Source organism: Podarcis liolepis (genome assembly GCF_965112155.1).
Source record: "Podarcis liolepis genome assembly, chromosome: 11".
Taxonomy (NCBI): Eukaryota; Metazoa; Chordata; class Lepidosauria; order Squamata; family Lacertidae; genus Podarcis; species Podarcis liolepis.
In genome coordinates this window covers 47,959,104-47,981,118 of record NC_139565.1, presented here as the reverse complement: position 1 = coordinate 47,981,118, position 22,015 = coordinate 47,959,104, and the positions used below count along the sequence as shown (strand labels likewise).

The 22,015-nt window shown below is 43.5% G+C and overlaps 2 protein-coding genes across 3 annotated transcripts in view; one reads left to right on the top strand and one right to left on the bottom strand.

The window, feature by feature from the left end:
- Positions 1-2,091, bottom strand: part of NUP155 (nucleoporin 155) — a 37,168-nt gene extending 35,077 nt beyond the window's left edge. The window contains exon 1 of one of the 2 annotated variants that reach the window (XR_014517226.1): positions 1,788-2,048. Coding sequence is in view for 1 of the 2 variants with exons in the window: in XM_083465698.1 (XP_083321824.1) it covers positions 1,788-1,926 (139 nt within the window). In the remaining variant the exon portion in view is untranslated. Of the gene's footprint in view, positions 1-1,787 lie in introns of both variants that reach the window. The other variant, XM_083465698.1, reaches the window with a different exon arrangement.
- A 935-nt stretch (positions 2,092-3,026) lies between these two features.
- Positions 3,027-22,015, top strand: part of WDR70 (WD repeat domain 70) — a 110,199-nt gene continuing 91,210 nt past the window's right edge. Inside the window, exons 1-5 of the mRNA XM_083465978.1 lie at positions 3,027-3,150; positions 4,330-4,392; positions 6,533-6,616; positions 8,315-8,423; positions 10,343-10,520. Of these exons, the coding sequence (XP_083322104.1) occupies positions 3,126-3,150; positions 4,330-4,392; positions 6,533-6,616; positions 8,315-8,423; positions 10,343-10,520 (459 nt within the window). The 5' untranslated portion in view covers positions 3,027-3,125. The remainder of the gene's footprint in view (positions 3,151-4,329; positions 4,393-6,532; positions 6,617-8,314; positions 8,424-10,342; positions 10,521-22,015) is intronic.

Below are 22,015 nucleotides of genomic sequence, written 5' to 3'. Positions count from 1 at the left end.
GCCAGGCAAAAACGTTCTTCAGCCAGGCCTTGGGCTGGTTAACATTCTATGTCCTTTTAAATGTGTTTGTGGGAGGGGGTGTTATGAGTCTGTCTTGTTTTCGTACTTGTTTTTATTGTGTATGTTGTGTTTTTACGTTGTGAACCTTCCTGAGTTCTTCAGATGAGGAGCAGTATATAATTTTAAAAATACTATTTTAACCTTTTTTAAACGTTACTATTACTTACTGAATTTGTTGGCCACTTTATCTAGCACAAGGAAACGCAAAGCGACTTACAAATGCTGCAAGCCTCCATTGGTATTTGTCCATCTTGAAGGGAGCAGCTAACAAATTCCCTTACTAAACAGGTGATTCAGCAAAGCCATGAACCTTTTTCTGCCTCCCTACTTCCAGCTATTTTCTGAAGACTGGAGAAGAGACCCTCTTAAGAATATTAAGGGGGTGGGCAGGGGAAGGACTAGACCACGTGAAAAATGAACATAATATTTGAGCTGCAGTTCAATCATGTTCAAGTTTGTACTGTATTCTTATTATGAGAAAAACACATTGCTGCACCCATAACACAGGTTTAAGGTGCCATTTAGCGCCTAGCTTTCATGGCTGGAAACTCCAACCAGATGGGTGGAGTATTAATAATAATAATAATAATAATGGTACAGTGGTACCTTGGTTCTCAAACACCTTGGTACTCAAACAACTTGGAACGTGAACACTGCAAACCCGGAAGTGTTCCGGTTTGCAAACCTTTTTCGGAAGCCGAACGTGCTCCGTTTTGAGTGTTATGCTGAGGTCTGCCTGTTTTTGCTATTTATTCTATGTTTTTGCGGCTCTTTTTGTTTTGTTTTTGTGACTGTGTGGAACCCAGTTCGTCTACTGATTGAATGACGGCATTACCCTGTTTATCGCTTTCATTTTATGGATCAACTGTCTCATTAAGATAATAAAATTCATGTTAAATTGCTGTTTTAGGGGTTGTTTTCAAAAGTCTGGAATGGATCGATCCATTTTCCATTGCAGTGGACGCTCGGGTTGCGAACGTGATCCGTGCGGGCACAATCAGGTTGTGATTTGTGCATGTGCAAAGCACGATTCAGCACTTCTGTGCATGCATGATCACCGAAACCTGGAAGTAACCCGTTCCGGTACTTTCTGTAACCTTAAAAAGAGCCTAGGACTTGCCAATCAGGTCGGCGGTTCGAATCCCCACAACGGGGTGAGCTCTCGTTGCTCGGTCCCTGCTCCTGCCAACCTAGCAGTTCGAAAGCACATCAAAGTGCAAGTAGATAAATAGGTACCGCTCCGGCGGGAAGGTAAACGGCGTTTCCGTGCACTGCTCTGGTTCGCCAGAAGCGGCTTAGTCATGCTGGCCACATGACCCGGAAGCTGTACGCCGGCTCCCTCAGCCAATAAAGCGAGATGAGCGCCGCAACCCCAGAGTTGGCCACAACTGGACCTAATGGTCAGGGGTCCCTTTACCTTTAACCTGAAAAAACGCAACCTGAAGCATCTGTAACCCGAGGTATGACTGTACTTTCTATGGGAAAGCGTGCCTTGGTTTTAGAACGCTTTGGTTTTGGAACGGACTTCCGGAACGGATTAAGTTTGAGAACCGAGGTACCACTGTGCCTGTACTGTATCTCAGTTCCTAACCCGGGGCTACAGTTCCCGCCAGCCCTGCAATTTCGGGGGGGGGGGATGAGAGAGATAGAGAGACCCGCCAAGGGAGGCGGCGGCGGCAGAGACCCCCCCCCCGGTAGCCTTTCCCGCCCGCTCACGCGCGGCTTACTGGGCGCCGGCACCGCCAGCAGCTCGGAGAGGTCCGGGTAGCAGCGGTCTTCTTGGATCTGCCGGTCGATGATGCGCCCCGCATTCTCCAGCGCCTCCTGCAAGGCCGGAGCGGCCGCCGGGCTGAGAGCGACCGGCATGGCGAGGCGGAGAAGGCGGCGGCGACGTCGAACCCAAGCCGCGCGTCCTTCTCCCCCTCAGCAGAGTCGAAGCAAGGCCAGGACTGTTCTGCGTCGCGCCCGCGCGCCCAATCCCGGCATCCACCGCGCGGCCGCGGGAGACACGAAGACTGGACCCGTAGAGATAGGAAGAAAAGGTTTAGAGTGATCCTCGTACGCATACTTCCGGGCTTCCGATATGGTGTGGGGTTTTTTTGTTGTTGTTTTTTCGGTGCGGTGGGGAATCTCTCTCACTTGTGAGAAAGCGACCCGACCGTAGAGAAATAAGCATTCTGAATAAAATGAACGCGAGGAAACGATTTCGTTTATTCAGGAGAAAATGTACAGCAACTGATTTCAGTGGGACTTAGTTTTTGCAGCCCCATTCATATCCTGTGTGTTCATTCAGAAATCCAGCCGAGAAAGTGTGGCATTACTGAATAGGATTGCATACACGACAGGTGTTGGGCTTGACGTGGTCTTTCTGATGTTCTCCCCCCCGCCCCCGAGTCTATGCTGCGGTTTTTAAATTTGATGTAACGACCTGAGCACTAGGGTAGGCCAAAACGAATGTAGATTTATTTAGTTTTTGAATTTCAGCGAGGCTCGCTGCCAAATAAATGCGCATCATATCGTTGCAGGCATGAAGCGCGATCCTATGCCCACTCACAAGTAAATCCTAGGTCAGCCTCACTGAATTGCGCTGTCAAATAGGGCTGCAGCTTGTGTTTGGTGGATTGCTAACAAAAGAATACTTTTATTTTGGGAAAGGGGGTCTTGCGTGCGTGGTAAATACTTATTTGTTCTTCTGCTTCTCGACGTTACGTATTGCTTTCGCCACCTTCTGCAGTAAGGGTTACAGACCCCAAAATGACAAATACCTGCACAGCTGAATACATTTCTGTTAGTCTAGATACTACTCTCGAAAATAAATAAACATATGCAAACGAAATATATCAGGATTGTAACCCTGAAACTGAAACTAAGCAGTACGTAGTTCGATATCAACCCCGCAAGTCTTGGGCATACAGTAGTTATTTTTCCCTCCGACCACCAGGGGTCTCACTCTGGCAGCCATCGAGCGGAAGTGGCTTCCTCTCGCTCAGCAGCCGCTTCCTGCTGGTCGGGCAACTTGCCTGTGTTGTTGTTCCTGGAGAAGGGAAGTGCGGGTCGCTTTCGGGATGGAGCAGGTGGGAGCAGAGAACGGTGAGTAGCGGGCCCGGCCAGGCTTCCCTTGGAGGATCTGCCGGTCTTGGGTAGGAGGAGGAAGCACTGAGCGCTCTTCTGGTCCTGAATGGGGTAACTGTGCCCCTGAAGGACCAGGTGCGCAACCTGGGAGTCATTCTGGACTCACAGCTGCCCATGGAGGTGCAGGTCAATTCTGTATCCAGGGCAGCTGTTTACCAGCTCCATCTGGTACGCAGGCTGAGACCCTACCTGCCAGTGGATTGTCTCGCCAGAGTGGTGCATGCTCTGGTTATCTCCCGCTTGGACTACTGCAATGCACTCTACGTGAGGCTACCTTTGAAGGTGGCCCGGAAACTACAACTAATCCAGAATGCGGCAGCTAGACTGGTGACTGGGAGTGCCCGCCGAGACCATATAACACCGGTCTTGAAAGACCTACACTGGCTGCCAGTACGTTTCCGAGCACAATTCAAAGTGTTGGTGCTGACCTTTAAAGCCCTAAACGGCTTCGGTCCAGTATACCTAAAGGAGCGTCTCCACCTCCATCGTTCTGCCCGGAAACTGAGGTCCAGCGCCGATGGCCTTCTGGCGGTTCCCTCACTGCGAGAAGCCAAGTTACAGGAAACCAGTCAGAGTGCCTTCTCAGTAGTGGCACCAGCCCTGTGGAACGCCCTCCCATCAGATGTCAAAGAGAAAAATAACAACCAAACTTTTAGAAGACAACTGAAGGCAGCCCTGTTCAGGGAAACTTTTAATGTTTCATAGGTTATTGTATTTTAGTGTTCTGTTGGAAGCCACCCAGAGTGGCTGGGGAAACCCAGTCAGATGGGCGGGGATATATAAGAAATTATTACAGTGGTGCCCCGCAAGACGAATGCCTCGCAAGACGGAAAACTCGCTAGACGAAAGTTTTCCGTTTTGGAGGTGCTTCGCAAAACGAATTTCCTATGGGCTTGCTTCGCAAGACGTCAATGTCTTGCGAGTTCCTGCTGTTTTTTTCCCCTTTCCCCCCTTTTTCTAAGCCGCTAAGCCGCTTATCAGCTGATCCGATCAGCAGATAAGCCGCTAATAGCGCTAATCCGTAATGGGCTTGCTTCGGAAGACGAAAAAACCGCTAGACGAAGAGAATCACAGAACGGATTCTTTTCGTCTTGCGAGGCACCACTGTATTATATTATAATTATTCTTTCTTCACAGATGCCGAGCCGGTGGCAGGACCCGACCCAGAACTGGCAGCTACGATGGGCTTTTCAGGCTTTGGTGAGTGAGAGGCTTTCCTTGAGACGGAGCTTTGCATGCAGAGGGTCCCAGGTTCAGTCTAGTTATCATCATTTATATCCGTGATTCCCAACGTGGGGCAATTTGATTTTTAAGGGGGGGGGCAATTCGAGAATGAGTTATTAACAGTTAATGACCCTTTCGGCTTCCTCCACGTGAATAGTTCACTTTTTGAATAATAAGAATTATATGTCACGGGAGGCATCAGGATTTTAGAGATGCTTAGGTGGAGCATGGCCAAAAAAAGGTTGGGAACCACTGATTTATATACTGCACCTCCCTTCGTACGTGGATCACAGGGTGCTTTACAGTATGAAAATGCAGTCAGGTCAGGAGAGTGCAGTCACGTTTAGGAGTATTCCCTGGAGAGCCACTGCCTGTTAGCAAGGGAAATACTGAGGTAGGAGAACCTTGGTATAAGGCAGTTTCCTACATTTCTCCCACATCCATATGGGTCTACAATGCTGAGGTTGCAATTCTGCACAAGGCACATGGAGGGTGCTGCAAGATTTCAGATGTGCAGATGTCACCAGCTGTGTACCATCACCACCTCACTTTTGCCGTGGGTCAGCATCTTGTCCTTGACCTTGTGCTGAGCTTCAGAGAAGTCCAGGAACATTGCTGAATTGCCTGTGAAATGCTGCACAGTGTCAGCAATTGAACGCTTGATGTGAGAGTGTGTCTCTCGAAGGTGGTGGACTCCACTTCGTTGGAGGATTTTAAACAGAGGTTGGATGGCCATCTGTCAGGGATCCTTTAGAGATGATTTCTGCATTGCGGGAGGCTGGACCCTACAATTCTATGATTTTATGACCTGCAGTTGTACTGAACTACAGAATGTTTCTAAAGCTTATTCCAAAGTAGAGTGTTCCACCTCTCAGTTTGTGCTGGAGCAGGTGTTGGCCAGTTTATATGTGTATATGACCCACCTAAGTGGTACTCAGAATATCACTCAAGAAATCACTCAAGATATCCCTCAAGTAATTAAGGAACAAAAGAAGAAAAGGCACACTAACCTGGGAACTTCCTCTCTGCCCAGAACGTTGGAGGCTATACACCACACCCCCTCAACAGTATTTATAGGAACTCAAACACTGAGATCCTGCTCTGTTCCAGTAACAAGAAGCCGAAAGCACCAGCCTGAAGATGACGAGTGAGACCTCGTCGAAACGTCGCCTAGACACCCCAACTCTTACACGGGAAGACACCCGAAGACACCAAAACCTGCATATATATATACAGTATACACACACACACACACACACACATATATATATGTGTGTGTGTGTGTGTGTATATATACACACACACACACACACACACACACACACACACACACGTATACACACACACACACACACACAGCTGATGCCTAGTGTCCTGGCAAATGTCATAATGGCTACTTTTTAGTACCACAAGGTTTCTTGCTGATGGAGACAAGGCAAACTGTTCCTCCTGGTCCTTCTTCCCAGAATGTTCTTCTGCTTCCTCTGACTGTTCCTCTTATATGCATGGCCACAACAAATAAAACTGAGAGTTGTATATACAGTGTGCGCATGTACATTTTCTCTAATCTAAGTGCCATGTTGGAGACAATGGTGGGAGCTGCTCAGTTAAGGTGCGTTGGGGACATTTTACTTTATGGACGTTTCCAGGTATAAGGAACCCCCAGAACAGGTTTAGGAGGCATATGGAGGGGTGAGAAGTGGGGAAATGGCCTGTTGCATGAGCAGGCCTTGTTCCAGGCACATACACTTCACTTATCGCTAGGTTCAATTCCACCCAATATGTTTGATCATTAAAATACTATTGCAAAAGTGTAGTAAGCTTATACACAGCTTATAATGCCCTCTATACACAGCTTGTAGACTTCTGGGAGGCATCTGGTTGGAAACAAGATGTTAGACTAGATGGCACTTTGGTCTTGTCCAATAGGACTCTTGTGTACTTAAGAGTAAGTTGTTGCATACAAATGTTTTATCGTGTCAAGGCATTCAGTTCTCACTGATCTTCATGCTTTCATTTGTATTTTTATAAATTTCTCAGGAATACTCCCCCCCCCTCTTTCGTGTAAGCTAAACTCTTAGGAAATCACTTTCTTATTTTTCCCCTCATCACTTAGGAAAGAAAGCTCGAACATTTGACTTCAATGCAATGTTTGAACAAACTCGAAGAACTGCTGTGGAAAGAAGTAGGAAGATCCTGGGTGAGAGAGACTATTTCATATCAAGGGTTTGATTTGCCCTTCATTTGATTTATAGCTCAGAGTGCCTTCTGGCAGTTTTCCTTAAATGTTAATAGCTTTGTTAATAGCTCACAACGTAAGGAAATTTAAAATGGTTTGGAGGGTGACCGAATAAAAATGGCACGGTAAACATTGAATGAGTAAAAATTGCACGGTAAACATTGTTTATTTATTCATTACCCACCATTCACCTTAATGTCTCAGGGCAGCTTACAACATTAAAACACAACATTAAAATCATTTTAAAATAGCTTAAAAAACAACAGCAGCACAGACCAAAGCAATCCACACCTCGCCACAAATAAATGCTCCAAAAAGGCGCCTGTAAAGTAATACTTTTTATAGGCAGCTCTGTGCTAAGTGCCTGCTTCTTAAAGAGGTGCTGCAAAGTTAAAAGGAATGGGAGGTAGTTTCTTTGGGGCAGTGCCTGGGAGGTAGAGGGACTTTGGTTCCTGGGTCCTGGAACTTTTCTCCTCTGCCTCCAGCTGCACCAGCTGTCAGTAGAAATCTTTGGGAAAAGATCTAGCAGCCATGTTCTTTTAGCTGTTGGCAGAGGCCAGAGTATCTCAATTGCACTCATTTTTGTGAGCCCAGCATAAAAGTACATCAAGCCCATGCTCACAGCTGCTTACTTTCCTCCTTTTACAGACAGTAGTCTCAGGGCTTCAGAATGTGATTTTTTTTCCAGTGGGAAAACAATGTAGTGAGAAAAGGGTTAAGCTCCAGATTGAGCTCCCCTCCACACTTTCTGTGGCTGTTTTATGTAAAATAATGGGCAGTTGGACGCATCTCTTAAACCACATGCTTAACAGAAGAGTGTATTTTTTAAAAGGGGGGTAGTAACCATTTCCTCAGTCTGCCCTGGCTCTAGCTACCAGAAAGGAGCTGAAATGAAAACATCCTAAAAGGTGCAAAATCTTTGGCAAGTTCCCCCGTTAAGGAATAGACTAAATAACTTGACATTCTTGATTTTCCAGGCAAACTTAAAGCCTCTCAGTTCTCTGGAGAGGCTGGTTTTACTGTAGTCTTGTCTGAAAATGAATGGTAGCTGATTTAATTCATAGGCTTTCTAAGTAGAAAATCTCTCTGCAAAAGATAGGAGAGAGATACCAAACTATGGCATACCACTTGTACATCTCCCTTGTATAAATTGAATTTCCTTTCCTTCCCCCCGCAGCAGTTCATGAGCCCCCTATGAAATGGATGAGGGAATGGACAGATGACTTCGGGGGGAGGGGAGGGGAGGAATGGGAGGTCCTATGACATCTGTTATGATGTTGGATCTTGCCCAGAAACTTGAAATGCTCTGTTTTCTTTTCCTGTGAAGCTTACCTTTACGGGCAGGGGTGGGCAACCTGTGCCCCTCCAATGTTGTTAAAAATCTCCTTTAAGCCATACCCACCATGGCCAATGACCAGGGATGATGTCCAGCAATATCTGGAGGGCCAAAGGTGTGCCATCACTGCCTTATATCAGCAGATACCATGAAAACTAGGACATGTTAGTCAATGGCTGCTTGATCTTCAGTGTTATATGTTGGGTTGTTGTTTTTTTTTAAAAAAAATATGATTTGAATTATCATCATTCCAGACATCTTAAAACCCAAATGAAGGCTTCAGAGCTGGCACCAAATTTCTCCTTTGTGCTTTATTTATTCAGAAGAGCGTGAGAAAAAGGCAGCTGAGAAAAAGAAAGAACTTGAAAGCCGGTGTGAAGGTATTGATTCTTCAACCGCATCCTTACTCCCAGTAGTGAAAACATCTTCTAAGTAAGTAGATATAATAGAAACATTTGGCTCTATATCTTTTTTCTGGTAGAATGAGAGACACTTTTCATGCAAGATGGCACCGCGTTGTAAGCCATATTACTTAACAACCAATGTTTGGAGTTAGCTGACACACTTTTCAAGAACAGTTTGATTTGATTTTTCAGTGTTTCTTATGCCTGGACATTCTCTGGGCAAGCAGCAATAGCTGTTGCCAGCAGTGATAGAAAAAGGCTGTAGTCTTTATGCGCACTTACTAGGAAATAAACTCCAATAAGTGCGATTGTCAGTGGTGCAAACCTATGCATGGTCAAAGCTTTGCTTAAGCATTTAAAGCCATGAGCAACTTGAATCCAGGTTATCTTAAGGGACCAGCTCACCCGATATATGGTTTATACTCTGCTATTCGCAGGATTGAGGCCAGGGGCTACTGCCACCGAGGCAGAAGGAGATGATCACACATCTTGTGGGAAGGGTCATAGCTCAGTGGTAGAGGACGGCCTAGGACCCTTGTACCTACGGAACTGCCTCTCCTGGTATGCCCCATGGAGACCCTCAAGGTCCATAAATAGCAACACCCTAGTGGTCTCGGGCCCTAAGGAAGTTAGATTAGCTTCAACCAGAGCCAGGGCCTTTTCAACACTGGCTCCGGCCTGGTGGAACTCTCTGCCTCATGAGACCAGGGCCCTGCAGGATCTGATTTCTTTCCGCAGGGCCTGTAAGACAGAGTTGTTCTGCCTGGCCTTTGGCTTGGAGCCAATTTAATTCCTTCCCCCCTTTCTTTTTTCTTTTTTCTTTTTCCTTTCTCCTCCTGTGATGAGGCTGCATTTTAATATTTTAATGTTGTAGTCATTCAACTTGTTTTTATTATTGCTTGTTAGCCGCCCTGAGCCTGGCGTTGGCTAGGGAGAGTGGGGTATAAATAAAAATTATTATTATTATTATTATTATTATTATTATTATTATTATTAGAGCACCTGCTTTGCTTGCAGAAGGTCCCAAGTTCAATCCCCAGCATCTCCAGGTAGGGCTGAGAAACATTTCCTGCCTGAAACCCTGGAGAGGCCCTGGTAGTTAGCGTTGACCAGTGTTCTTCAACTTTCAGTGCTCACATGATGTTGGACTGCTGTTCCCACCATCCTCAGCCATCTTAAGCAGGAGTCAGCAAACTTTTTCAGCAGGGGTCCAGTCCACTGTCTCTCAGACCTTGTGGGGGGCCGGACTGTATTTTGAAAAAAATAATGAATGAATTCTTATGCCCCACAAATAACCCAATGATGCATTTTAAATAAAAGCACACATTCTACTCATGTAAAAACACCAGGCAGGCCCCACAAATAACCCAGAGATGCATTTTAAATAAAAGGACACATTCTACTCATGTAAAAACACCAGGCAGGCCCCACAAATAACCCAGAGATGCATTTTAAATAAAAGGACACATTCTACTCATGTAAAAACTCGCTGGTTCCCGGACTGCCTGCGGGCCGGATTTAGAAGGCGATTGGGCTGGATCCGACCCCTGGGCCTTAGTTTGCCTACCCATGATCTTAAGGTTAGCTGGCCACTTAAGGTTAAAGAACACTAGTCTACACAAATGGCAGTGGCTCTCCAGGGTTTCATACAGGATATCTAACAACATCTGGGGACCCAAAGTTGAAGAATATTGGTATAGACAATACTGAGCTTCATAGACAAATGCTCTGATTCCATAAAGGACAGTTTCCTACATTTCTATCTTTCTCGCCCACCCTGCACTGGCTGCCAGATACGGTGTCCTCTGTTCACCAGTCTGTGGCACCATGTAGAAAAATGTGTCGGGGAGAAAAGGGTAGGCTGGGGACTTCAGCAATGAGCCCACAGAGGCAGGTGCCATGAAAAAGACCCCTGCCACTATACATCTCATATTTTTGTTCGCCTAGGGATTCATCTGGTAGTGAAAGTGACGACAGCTCAGATGAAGAACCAATTGGCCCCCCTTTGCCACCCCAAGGGTCAGTGGAAGATTCCGATGATGAACTCATTGGCCCTCCCCTGCCTCCTGGATATAAGGGCAGTGATGAGGAGGATGACGAGGACAACATTCTGGAAGAAGATGAGGTCAGTTTTTATTTTCTCGCCGTTTCTGCTGTGTCGTCTTCTGTTTTCGTGTTGATTGCTTGCACTTTGCATCTGATTTGCAAAGGAGATAATCACCTGGGAATTGTAAAGGTAAAGGTAAAGGAACCCCTGACCATTAGGTCCAGTCGTGACCGACTCTGGGGTTGCGGCGCTCATATCGCTTTATTGGCCGAGGGAGCCGGCGTACAGCTTCCGGGTCATGTGGCCAGCATGACTAAGCCGCTTCTGGCGAACCAGAGCAGCGCATGGAAAGGCCGTTTACCTTCCTGCCAGAGCGGTACCTATTGATCTACTTGCACTTTGATGTGCTTTTGAACTGCTAGGTTGGCAGGAGCAGGGACCGAGCAACGAGAGCTCACCCTGTTGTGGGGATTCAAACCACCGACCTTCTGATCGGCAAGTCCTTCTTACTAAACTTATGGAAATTGAGACTGTTGGGAGTCAGCTCCTGCCAGCATGATCAGTGGTCAGGGTTGATGGGAGTTGTAGTTCAGGAACATATGGCAGGCCACAGGTTCCCCTCCCTGCTCTAGGTGGTGCTGTTGATCTATTTTGGGATGTAGGAGTTCACCAGTTTCATATTGCAAAGTTTCTCAAACTGTTAATTGTTTGTGGTTCTTGTTTTGGACTCTTAATTTGTTCCCTTTTATTTCCATGTAGTGGTTCATATGGATGTTTCTTTAGGACATCCATAGTATTGTTATGCTTGCTTCAAGAAATAATTCAAGAAGTGTTTGCTTCTTTGAAGACCAATGGTTTTACATGTTAGGTAGATTTATACTAGCTACTCACTGTTAGGTGATCACATTTGAAAGAAAGGAAGTTTTGCTTCTTATCTTTGGAAAAGCAGGTTTCCGCTTGTTGAGCATTATTTTAATACAGTTTGATCCTCAGTTGAAGGGACATTAAACGTAAAAGAATTTGTTAGTTTTGCAGCTGTTCTCTAATATTTTAACACACATATATTGTTTATAGGTGGATTCAACTGATTTCCTTTTCCTTTATTTCTCCCTCTCCTCGATTGTAATTCATTGAACATTCTCACATGAACAGAATTTTTGAGCGCTCTTTAAGATATGGGTAAATGTCTGCAGTCATCATTCACAGCTGTATAAAGTAATATGTGCACCTTTTTAAAAAAGGAATACAAAAACGTTATAAGCGAAAAGTAACATGTTCAACTTCCTTTCACAAATCATACCAAATTGCTTTCCCCAAAGGAACACAGCAGTCATAAAGTTAAGATTCATTTTTTAAACATCACTTTTATGAGGCTGTTACTTGATTGAATCATATGTAAACCTTTCAATTTAACCCCCGACGGGTATTCTGAGTGACAATTTTGAATGTTAGTGCTATTTAACATTTTTGCTACATTTTTGGAAATACCATTTGTGAAGATTTATTGATGGTATGTTGTTTTACTGTGTAGGTATTACAGGGGGAAAAATGTTTGAATGCAATGAAGCCTTAAAGGGATAGCCATTCATTTACTGTATTTTTAATACTTGAACGTAGTTGTGCATAATCTGATGCAAAACTTATGTCAGTGTTTGATGCAACATGGTTTAATTGCTGTTCCTTTTGCACGAAAAAGGAACTAAATGGCTTGAAAGCCACGGTTTTTAGTTATTTTGCCTTTCTTTTCTTTATAAAGTCACTGATAACACTTAAAAAAGATTTTTATCCCTGTAACCAGTGCTTTTTTCTTTTTAAAAAAATGTTTAGGGATACTCTCATTTTCCTATTCATATTGAAATACTGCCCCTCAATGAGGCCAAACTTAGATTCGCAAAATGTTTAGGGGTATGCGTACCCCTGCATCCCGCTAGACAAAAAAGCACTAAACAGTCACTAAACTAAACAGTAACAGTCACTAAACTATTTTCTTCATTTTTGCTTTGGGCTAACAAATTAGTTTCATAACCTTTGCATGGAGTGTTTTCAGTTTTTCCGTGCTCAAATATGGGAAATGTGCCGTAATTGGTACGAAAGATGAAGGCTGTGGCTGTCATTTGGTAGTGATGTGGGCAGGAGTTAGTGGGACAGGCTGGCCATGTGGGTAAAGAGCAGCAGGTCTTTTGGCTCAAGATGCAAGGATGCTCACTTATTTATTTTTTGTTCTTTTTTTTTAAAAAAAGATGTCTGTATTTCCATGTTAGAAGTGTAGGTGGCTTTCTATCTGTCTATCTAAAACCATGGCATAAAACATAGAAAGAGAGAATGACAAACACATCAAGTATAATAAGGCAGGGAGATTTTATATTAGTAGATTGGCAAAGAAGAAAGATCTTATGCAGGTTTTATTCTTCCCTAGATTCAGTTGAAAGATTTATTATTACTATTATTGCAGAATATCATCAACATTAATCTCCATGAGAACAAGGTTGAATGGTTTGTCATTCAACATTTTTCCTTCCATCTCCAAAACAGATTCAGATCGACCCATGTTGTCATTGCAGTTGTCTCATCTATATGTTTTTTGTCAGGAGTTTAGTGGAAAAGGAATTCTACGTCTGTTTACAATCAGCTGTGCCGTTTTGACCCTACAATAATCAGATCAATTCCTGTTTTCTGTTGTTCAGAAAAAAGGCACTTTCTTATTGTAAGGCTGGCACGCAAATGAGTTTTGCTCCTCATTCAGTAGGCTAGTTTGCAATAAGTTGCTTGTAGCATTGGGGCTGGGTGCTAGGGTTGGTTCTACAGCTCTAAACAACTACTACAGTATTAAGAACTATATCAGTTTCACTTTGTTCATTATTATTAGTTTTAAAGCTGTAATGCATGCAGAATTATTTAACTCGAAGTGTTATTTTAAGTACCCACATAGCTGACTTGCACAAAAATGCACAATGTGGTGGAATGTGTATCCTAGGTGTGATTTTTACATATGCATTTCATTTAAGATACTGCTGAGAGTTTGAAAGAAGCATTGAGGACAAAGCTGGCATTTGTCCAGGGTGGCATTTGCTGTTTGCTGTGGCTTTGAAGTTGAATAAACCTGCAATCATCTATTGATTGAAAACATGTTACTCTGGGAATGTGGAGAGATTTGGAAGTAGGACTTACTTGAGTGGAACACTAAGATTTTCACTGAACAGGAAAGTGATGGTGGTGAACAGGACATAACAGGAAGATTGTTTGGTAGTACTCCGGGTTGTACCTCGGAGAGGGTACAAAACCAAGGAGAAGCCTAGGAAGGAAAGCAGCTCTTCCTAGACTGTAGAAGATGTTCAAGGAGGGTAGACTAGAAGCTACCTTCAGCCTGATGCTGTGGGGCTCAAGGGCAGATGCTTAGCCATCTAGCAGTCCCTATTCCTTCTCTTCTCCAAGTGACGTTCAAGCACTTTATCATTTCAGCGGAAGAAAGGCCCTGCTGGATCAGGCCAAAGGTCCATCTAGTCCAGCATCCTGTTCCCACGGTGACCAACCAGATACCCATGCAGGTGCCATAGCAGTCTCCCCACTTGTGCTCCCCAACAACTGGTACTCAGAGGCATACATCATCCAGCTGTTGATGAAAAACATGGCCATCATGGATGGTAACCCTTGATAGAATTATATTCCATGAATCTATCTAATCCGTATATTTTTTAAGCAATCCAAGTTGGTGGCCATCACTTGTAGGAGCAAGTTCCAGAGTTTTAGCTATGTTAACTTTTGTCTGCCCTGAATATTTCAACATTCAGCTTACTTGGATATCTGAATTCTAGTAAAATGAGAGCAGGAGAAAAAATTAACACTATTCACTTTGTTCATTCCATGCACAATCTTATACACTTTTATCATTATATCCCTCCTTACTTCCCCCCCACCCTAAATTCACATGTTCCACATAGAGGGAGTTGCTCCAGCCCCTTGATCATTCTGGTTGTCCGTTTCTGAACCTTTTCCAGCTCCACAACATCCTTTGGGAGGTGAGGCAACTAGAACTGGGATTCTTGAATAACACAGTCTAGGGCAGTCTCCACACACATGTTTTGTTCTGTTCCTCCTCCACCATGTCGCCTCATTAGGGTCTGAAAACAGTCCTGCCATTCTACTCAAGTCTGAATTCCAAATTCCCATCCCTTTCAAGCTTGTCACATATACAAGAAAGGACTGGATCATACTAAGCTTGGTCCATGCCTTCCCATAACTAAAGGAATCAAAGGACTTAATAGCAGGAATAAATTTTAAAAATTGTCCAGTAGCACCTTAGAGACCAACTAAGTTTGTTCTGGGTATAAGCTTTCGTGTGCATGCACATTTCTTCAGATACCAAGCTTATACCCAGAACAAATTTATTTAGTCTCTAAGGTGCTGCTGGACATTTTATTTATTTAGTTTGACTGTGTCAGACCAACACCTGAATGTAATAGCAGGAAGTTTGCATTTGACCCTGATTCTCAGCTAATGTGGATCAAGACCACCAGGGGTACAAACAACTTGCAGCCTCTGAAAGGTAACAACCCTGTAAATGCAGAAGTGGGACCCTGAGTTAATGGGGGTTCCAGAGAGGGTCATATTCAGCTATGATAATTTGCCAAAATAATGCTTGCATGAGATGCTTGTTATGTACCGTAGGAGGAGGGCATCACTGGTGGGGTGTGGTAGTGATGGAAGGGAATGATTGGTACACCAGTGAGCAGTGTGGGCCCCAGACTAAGGGCTGGTATGTAGTGTTAAAACTAAAGATCAGTGTGCATGGAATATAAATACATTTGTTAATCCTGCATCTGCTACCCCTTATCTTTCATCAAAAGAACCAAGCCCATATCCAAACATTCACAGCTCTGGCAAGCTGGAGTTGTAATGGTGCTTGGTAATACAGTCCACAATGATCAAACTGAACCTGTGTCGTCGTTCTCATTGAAGTGGCATTTGCAGAGATGAGGAGCTCAGAATAAAACACCAGTATCACTTGACCTGGTCTTTGTGAAAAAGAGATGGCTTACGGTACAAGCACTGGGCTTGAAATACCGCACTTGGATAACCTAGAAATGATTTTACTCCATAACGAGTAGGATAGGCCATGCTGTACAGTGTTTGAAACTCCCATTGTTCTAGACATACTATGCAATAGAGAATTTTATTAGTGCGAGCTGTTTCTGAGCTCTGGGTGCAGTACTGTGCCTAAGATTTCAGATTAAAACAGCAGAGTGGAAGGAAAGGAGGGCCTTTTTCTGCCTCCCCACTTCCAGCTACTCTCTGAAGACAGGAGAAGAGACCCTCTTAAGAATATTGCAGGGGGGGGGAGCGAGCAGGGAACGGACTAGACCATGTGAAAAATGAGCATAAAATTTTAGCTGCAGTTCGTTCATTTTCAGTTTTGTATTCTTGTTATAAGAAAAGCATGCATAGACATTCCATTGTTGCACCCATAACCTAGGTTTAAAGGTGCCATTTAGCTCCTAGCTTTCATATCTCAGTTTCTAACACTGATGCTGTATAGAAGTTCTGGCAGAAGAGTCTGTGTTTGTGTGCACATGAATAAGTGAGACAGAAAGGTAGGAATGGGCTGCTTTAAGGCCATTATTGTATGATTCAGTACAGGGCAGGAGTAGGGAACCTGCGGCTATCCAAATGTTGGTGGACCATTGTCCATGCTGGCTGAGACTGTTGGAGGCTGGGATCCAACAGCAGCTGCAGTGGGACAGGACTTCCAGCCTTGGCTCCAATATCAGATTCTTAACAAATAATGTGAACTTACAGGTGAAACTCAGAAAATTAGAATATTGTGGAATGCTTCTATTCATTCCACACATGCTTCTACTTCTACTTCTCAGATGTCCAGTATTGGTCTATTTGCAATCCTTGTTTTGCTGATTTCATTTAATATTCTAATTTTCTGAGATTGTTAATTTGGGGTTTTCATCAGCTGTACACCATGCTCATCACATTTATAACAAATAAAAGTTTGACATATCTCGCTTTGCATGTCATGAGTCTATCTCATATATTAGTTTCACCTTTTAAGTTGAATTACTGAAATAAATGAACTTTCCCACAATATTCTAATTTTCAAAGTTTCACCTGTATGTAGCATAGTGGTTAAGCCGACGCTCACATAATTGAGACTGAGCTACATTGAATATAGAGGGACATATTTCTGAGTGCACAGGATTGGGCTTCACAAAACTGAACCGAACCAGGAAGTTTCTGATTCAAATATCACCCTATTTGTTAATTAGTTAAGCAAAGTACTAAACTCTTCTCCCTCTCCCATGTGCAACATGAGGATAATGGTTACCTAACTTTACAAGGCTGTTGTCAGGATCGCTGAGATGATGTTTCTGAGTAGTTTTAGAGCAGGGATGGGAAACTTGTGGTCCTCCAGATGTTGGACTACAGTTGCTGTCATCACTGACCATTGACCATGCTGATTAGAGTTGGAGTTGAACAACGTCTGGAAAGTCACAAGTTCCCCATTGGTGCTTTAAACACTCTTAAGTGCTATAAATGTAAAGTAGGCTATCCGGATATGGGAAAAGTGGGGTATTGGAGGAATAAACAAATAACAGAAATAACAGAATAATTATGTTTATGGCATAACTAATATAACTAATTACTTAAAAGGGTAAAAGACCCCTGACAGTTAAGTCCAGTCGCGAACGACTCTGGGGTTGCGGCGCTCATCTCGCTTTACTGGCTGAGGGAGCCGGCGTACAGCTTCTGGGTCATGTGGCCAACATGACTAAGCCGCTTCTGGCGAAACCAGAGCAGCGCACAGAAACACTGTTTACCCTCCCACCAGAGCGATACTTATTTATCTACTAGCACTTTGACCTGCTTTTGAACTGCTAAACTAATTACTTACCTACGGTTAAAATATAGCAATATTTGAACAGCAGTTATTCTCAATTAATTTTGCTCCACTCGGAGAGATACCTGTTGTTTAAAAATGTTTAAGAAAAACTGCAAATTCCACAGGGCAAATGAAATTTATAAAATGAAATTATGGATTTCCATCATGCAAATGGGCCGAAATCATTTGGTGTCAACCCCTGTAACATCACTGATGGAAATAAATGAGAATCTGGAACCTCAGGCCTGAGGGTCATAGGCATCTCTGTCTGGCCCTCTGCACTTTTCCCGGACCACACCGTTTCCCTTCTAGTCCTGCTTTTCATCCTTGAGTGTTTTTGCATGGCTGGAATGTGTCCTTGAACTCTGATAATTCTGCTTGCTTCTTGGGTGCAGGATGGAGAGGGGTGTGTGTTTTCTATCGGCCCATATGGGACCAGCATGGGTGACCGGGCCTGGCAAATATTTAATATTCCTACCTTCATGGCTGTGATTTGTGGGTTGGCCACTTAATTTTATTTTGATTTTAAGCTGTGTTTTCATCAATTGTTTGATTTTGTGTTTTTAATGTATTATATATTTGGTGTTAACCTCCTTGAGCCCGGCCTTGGCCGGGGAGGGCGGGATATAAATAAAATTTATTGTTGTTGTTGTTATCATTATTATTATGTGTGGAAGCTAGCTTACTGTACAAAGGTAATGTTGAAATGTGTTGCCTTCTCCACTTTTGCATGTCCCCACACCCAGTAGATTAGCCAGAAGGGAATGGTTTCCCATCCCTGTACGAGAGGATTGCAGCCTTAAAGAGTTTTTTTGTGTGAAGCTTGGGCTATAACAATATTTCCCTTCTATACAGACAATTCTGGTCATTTAGCCATTTATTTTGTCATATCCCATTACATAGAAATGTGCTGTTATACGGCTGTTCGTAATGTGGGTTAAATATTAATGTTTTGAAGGCAATTTATGGGTGGCATGGGAGAATTACTAATCAAAATAGTAATAGGATTGGAACCAGCTGTGCATGCTCTACATGAAATTGCCCTTCCTTCCTTCCTTCCTTCCTGCAGTATGTCAGGCATTTTTCCAAGGGTTTAAAAATACCTGAGAGAGGTTTTGTGAATTTGCCATTGAAATCTTTCCACTTAGCTCTGATATCTTACTTGATGAACTGAAATGTATTTCTGTCGCTAGTTTCTGTCAGGGCTGGAATGCGTAATTGGGTAGATTAATTAGAAACCTTTTGAGTTTTTTTGTTTTTTTTAAAGGTGTCCCAGATAAACCATTGAGCAGAATTTTACAATACTGAACCTGTATGCATGTAGTGCCACGCTAAACCATGGTTTTGCATGAACAAGTGAATGTGTGGATTCCCAGAGCAAAGAATGCTATGCTCCTTCCCCAGTCCTGCTGCTGTTGCCATACTACCCGAGGCTAAGGCATAGTTTGGCTTAGGGTTGGGTCTGAACCCAGCCTTTTGGTTTGTCTCCTCCGACAAACCACCAGTGGTAAACTAAGAACAAACTCTGATTACAGCTCATAGATTGCCCGGAGCAAAACAAGTCACCAAAAAGCCTTTGGGCGCATGTACTTTCCCCTTCCTTCCATTATTGTTACCCTCTGTGAGAATTAGTCCATTGCCATTCAGGCTAACTTACTTCTATCTGATAAAAGTGTGTGAATCGCCCCCTTTTAATTTGCGGAAATAGCTTACAGATAACCTTTGGTCTGTTTCTTGTTTAGCATATAGGAGGGAATCAGGAGCAGCAGTGGCCCCAAAGCAATAATTTCAGCTTGGTCTTTAACCACATCTTCCTTCCTACCTTTTGGTTTAGTTCAGGCATCCCCAAACTCAGCCCTCCAGATGTTTTGGGACTACAATTCCCATCATCCCTGACCACTGGTCCTGTTAGCTAGAGATGATGGGAGTTGTAGTCCCAAAACATCTGGAGGGCTGAGTTTGAGGATACCTGGTTTAGTTAATAGCTGTCTATCGCTATTGGCTTGCGGCTTATACGGTGGTGCCCCGCAAGACGAAATTAATTCGTTCCGCAATTTTTGTCGTCTAGCGAATTTTTTGTCTTGCGAAGCACGAAATCCCATAGGAATGCATTGAAAATCAATTAATGCGTTCCTATGGTCAAAAAAAGTCCAAACAAAGCCAAATTTGGTACAACAACAGTTTATTAACTGCTCTTTAAAGTCACACATACTGTAAAGAGCAGTTCAAAAATTTAAGGGAAAATAAATTAACTTTATAAACAAAACATGTCTTTGTTTTTAGTCAAAGAAAAAAAGTCGCGAGACGTTTTCGTCTTGCGAAGCAAGCCCATAGGGGAAATTCGTCTTGCGAGGCAAATCGCGAACGGAAAAACCTTTCGTCTAGCGAGTTTTTTGTATTGCGAGGCATTCGTCTTGCGGGGCACCACTGTACTCTCCTAGCTCTAGGAATTCATATTAATGCCTCAGCAGTTTGGTCCTTCCCTTGCTCCTGTGCTTAAACACAGCTTAATTGTTTTGTTTTCCAGGCTTTGATCAGTTTTAGCAGGAAGTTCTATTTGTGATCATGCATCAGCTGTGTCTGATAAAGCGGAGAAGAATGGTTATTAGCCTTGGAATTATATAAAGCATTGATCACTGCAGTACCGTAGTACAGACTGAAAGCATTTTAAATTAGATTTTATTTTTGATGTCCACCCCGAAACATAATTTAATATAAGTTAATGGGGTTAGCAAGAAATTAAGTGGTACAGTGCCAGTTATTCAGAATGGCAAACAAAAACAGTCTGGTTACGATTGCTGGTATGTTCAAACCTTGCCTCTGCGACAGAGCCTTTTTGACTCCAGAGGCCAAATCCTTATTAGAATCTAGGCTTTTGGGCCAAATTTGACAGATGGGTGCTGCTATTCATCCCCAATCAACATCATATTAGGAAAATTATAAGTATATTGCATGTGGGGTTGGATCATTTTCTGTTGGTGACTGGAAGTAGACACTTTCTTGGGCTTGTTCGCACATAGCAATAATGTATGTTCAGTTTGTTACATGAACAAGTTGGTGTGATCCTCTGGCTTATGCGATCCTATTCGTCTTCATGGGAATAAGAGATTGAAAGTATCTGTTCCTGGATTGCGGCAAACCATGATTTGAGGGTGTGTCCAAACTTGGAAAATGAGAGGTAGCCCCAACCATAGTTCAAATGAACAGTGGTATACAAATTTAATAAATAAAACATTCCAGGATATCAGGTTTCAGGATGGTAGATTATAGGTTAACATTAGTAGAGCATTGGTAACAGTAAGATCGCTTTGTAGAAGGTTATTAAGCAATGACTGGGCAGCCATATGTTAAGAGTTTTCTACCTCTGGATATTCTTCACTGAGCCTGGAATTCATTGATACATTTCCTCAGATACATTTCATCAGTTAAAGCACAACAGCAAACCATGGTTTGTTACTATTCCAGAACAGTAAAAAGGTAAAGGTAAAGGACCCCTGGACAGTTAAGTCCACTCAAAGGCGACTATGGGGTTGTGGCGCTCATCTCGCTTTCAGGCTCAGGGAGCCGGCGTTTGTCCACAGACAGCTTTCCGGGTCATGTGGCCAGCATGACTAAACCGCTTGTGGCACAACGGAACACCGTGACAGAAACCAGAGAGCACGGAACGCTGTTTACCTTCCTGCCACAGCTGTGCCCATTTATCTACTCGCACTGGTGTGCTTCCATACTGCTAGGTTGGCAGGAGCTGGGGCAGAGCAACAGGAGCTCACCCCGTTGCGGGGATTCAAACCACCAACCTTCTGATCAGCAAGCCCAAGAGGCTCAGTGGTTTAGACCACAGTGCCACCCACGTCCCTTTTTCAGGAACAGTAGCTTCAATAGTCTTATGTGCCAGCCCAGGGCTCGTACTGACGCTGTAACAGTCAACTAAGGTAGATTGCTATGTCTGAACCAGACCACTAAAATGTGATAGATATTTGTAAACCCCCCAGTCCTTCATTGTATACATCTCTCTCTATATCTGGCATGTGAGGTGTATGATCAGTGAGATGTGACCTGGTTGTGGCTTCTGGTTGTGATTTCTGCCACTGTATTAGTTGGTTTGGCTAATATAGTCAGTGTGTCTCAATGTGCCCTCTGTTGGAATTCCACCAGAAGCACTGGACAAGAGTGGCTGATCTAACCCTTCTTTTAATAACTCACTTGCTCGATGTTAAAGGCCAAGGCCATGGAGATGCTCATCTTTTCTACCAACTTGCAACCTATGATACTGTGTTTTGTTCCCTGCCCACAGTCCACCAGCATTCTGTGGCCACTAATCATACTCAGTCCTCCTTGGGGTCCCTATTTCCAGGGTTTGATTTTTCAGTGAAGGTTTTTTGGTTTTTTTAACAACTTCTGCAAACCTTGGTGCTTCCTTGTGCCTCCTCATGTGGACAATGGAAATAGAAGGATCATGTGAAATTATAAGTGACCTCAATGGAGGTTTTTACCACAGTTAGTCAGGCTAATGGCAACACTCACTGGAATAGAGTACCTTCTGTCACAGAAGTCATCACTCGTTAAAATATACTACCTAAATGTTTTCCTTGGGATCACGATATATTCTCCTTTTGGATACATCTCAACTTGCAACTGAAATTCTGTTCATATATAGGCATTTTTTTGGGTGGGCATGGAGATATTT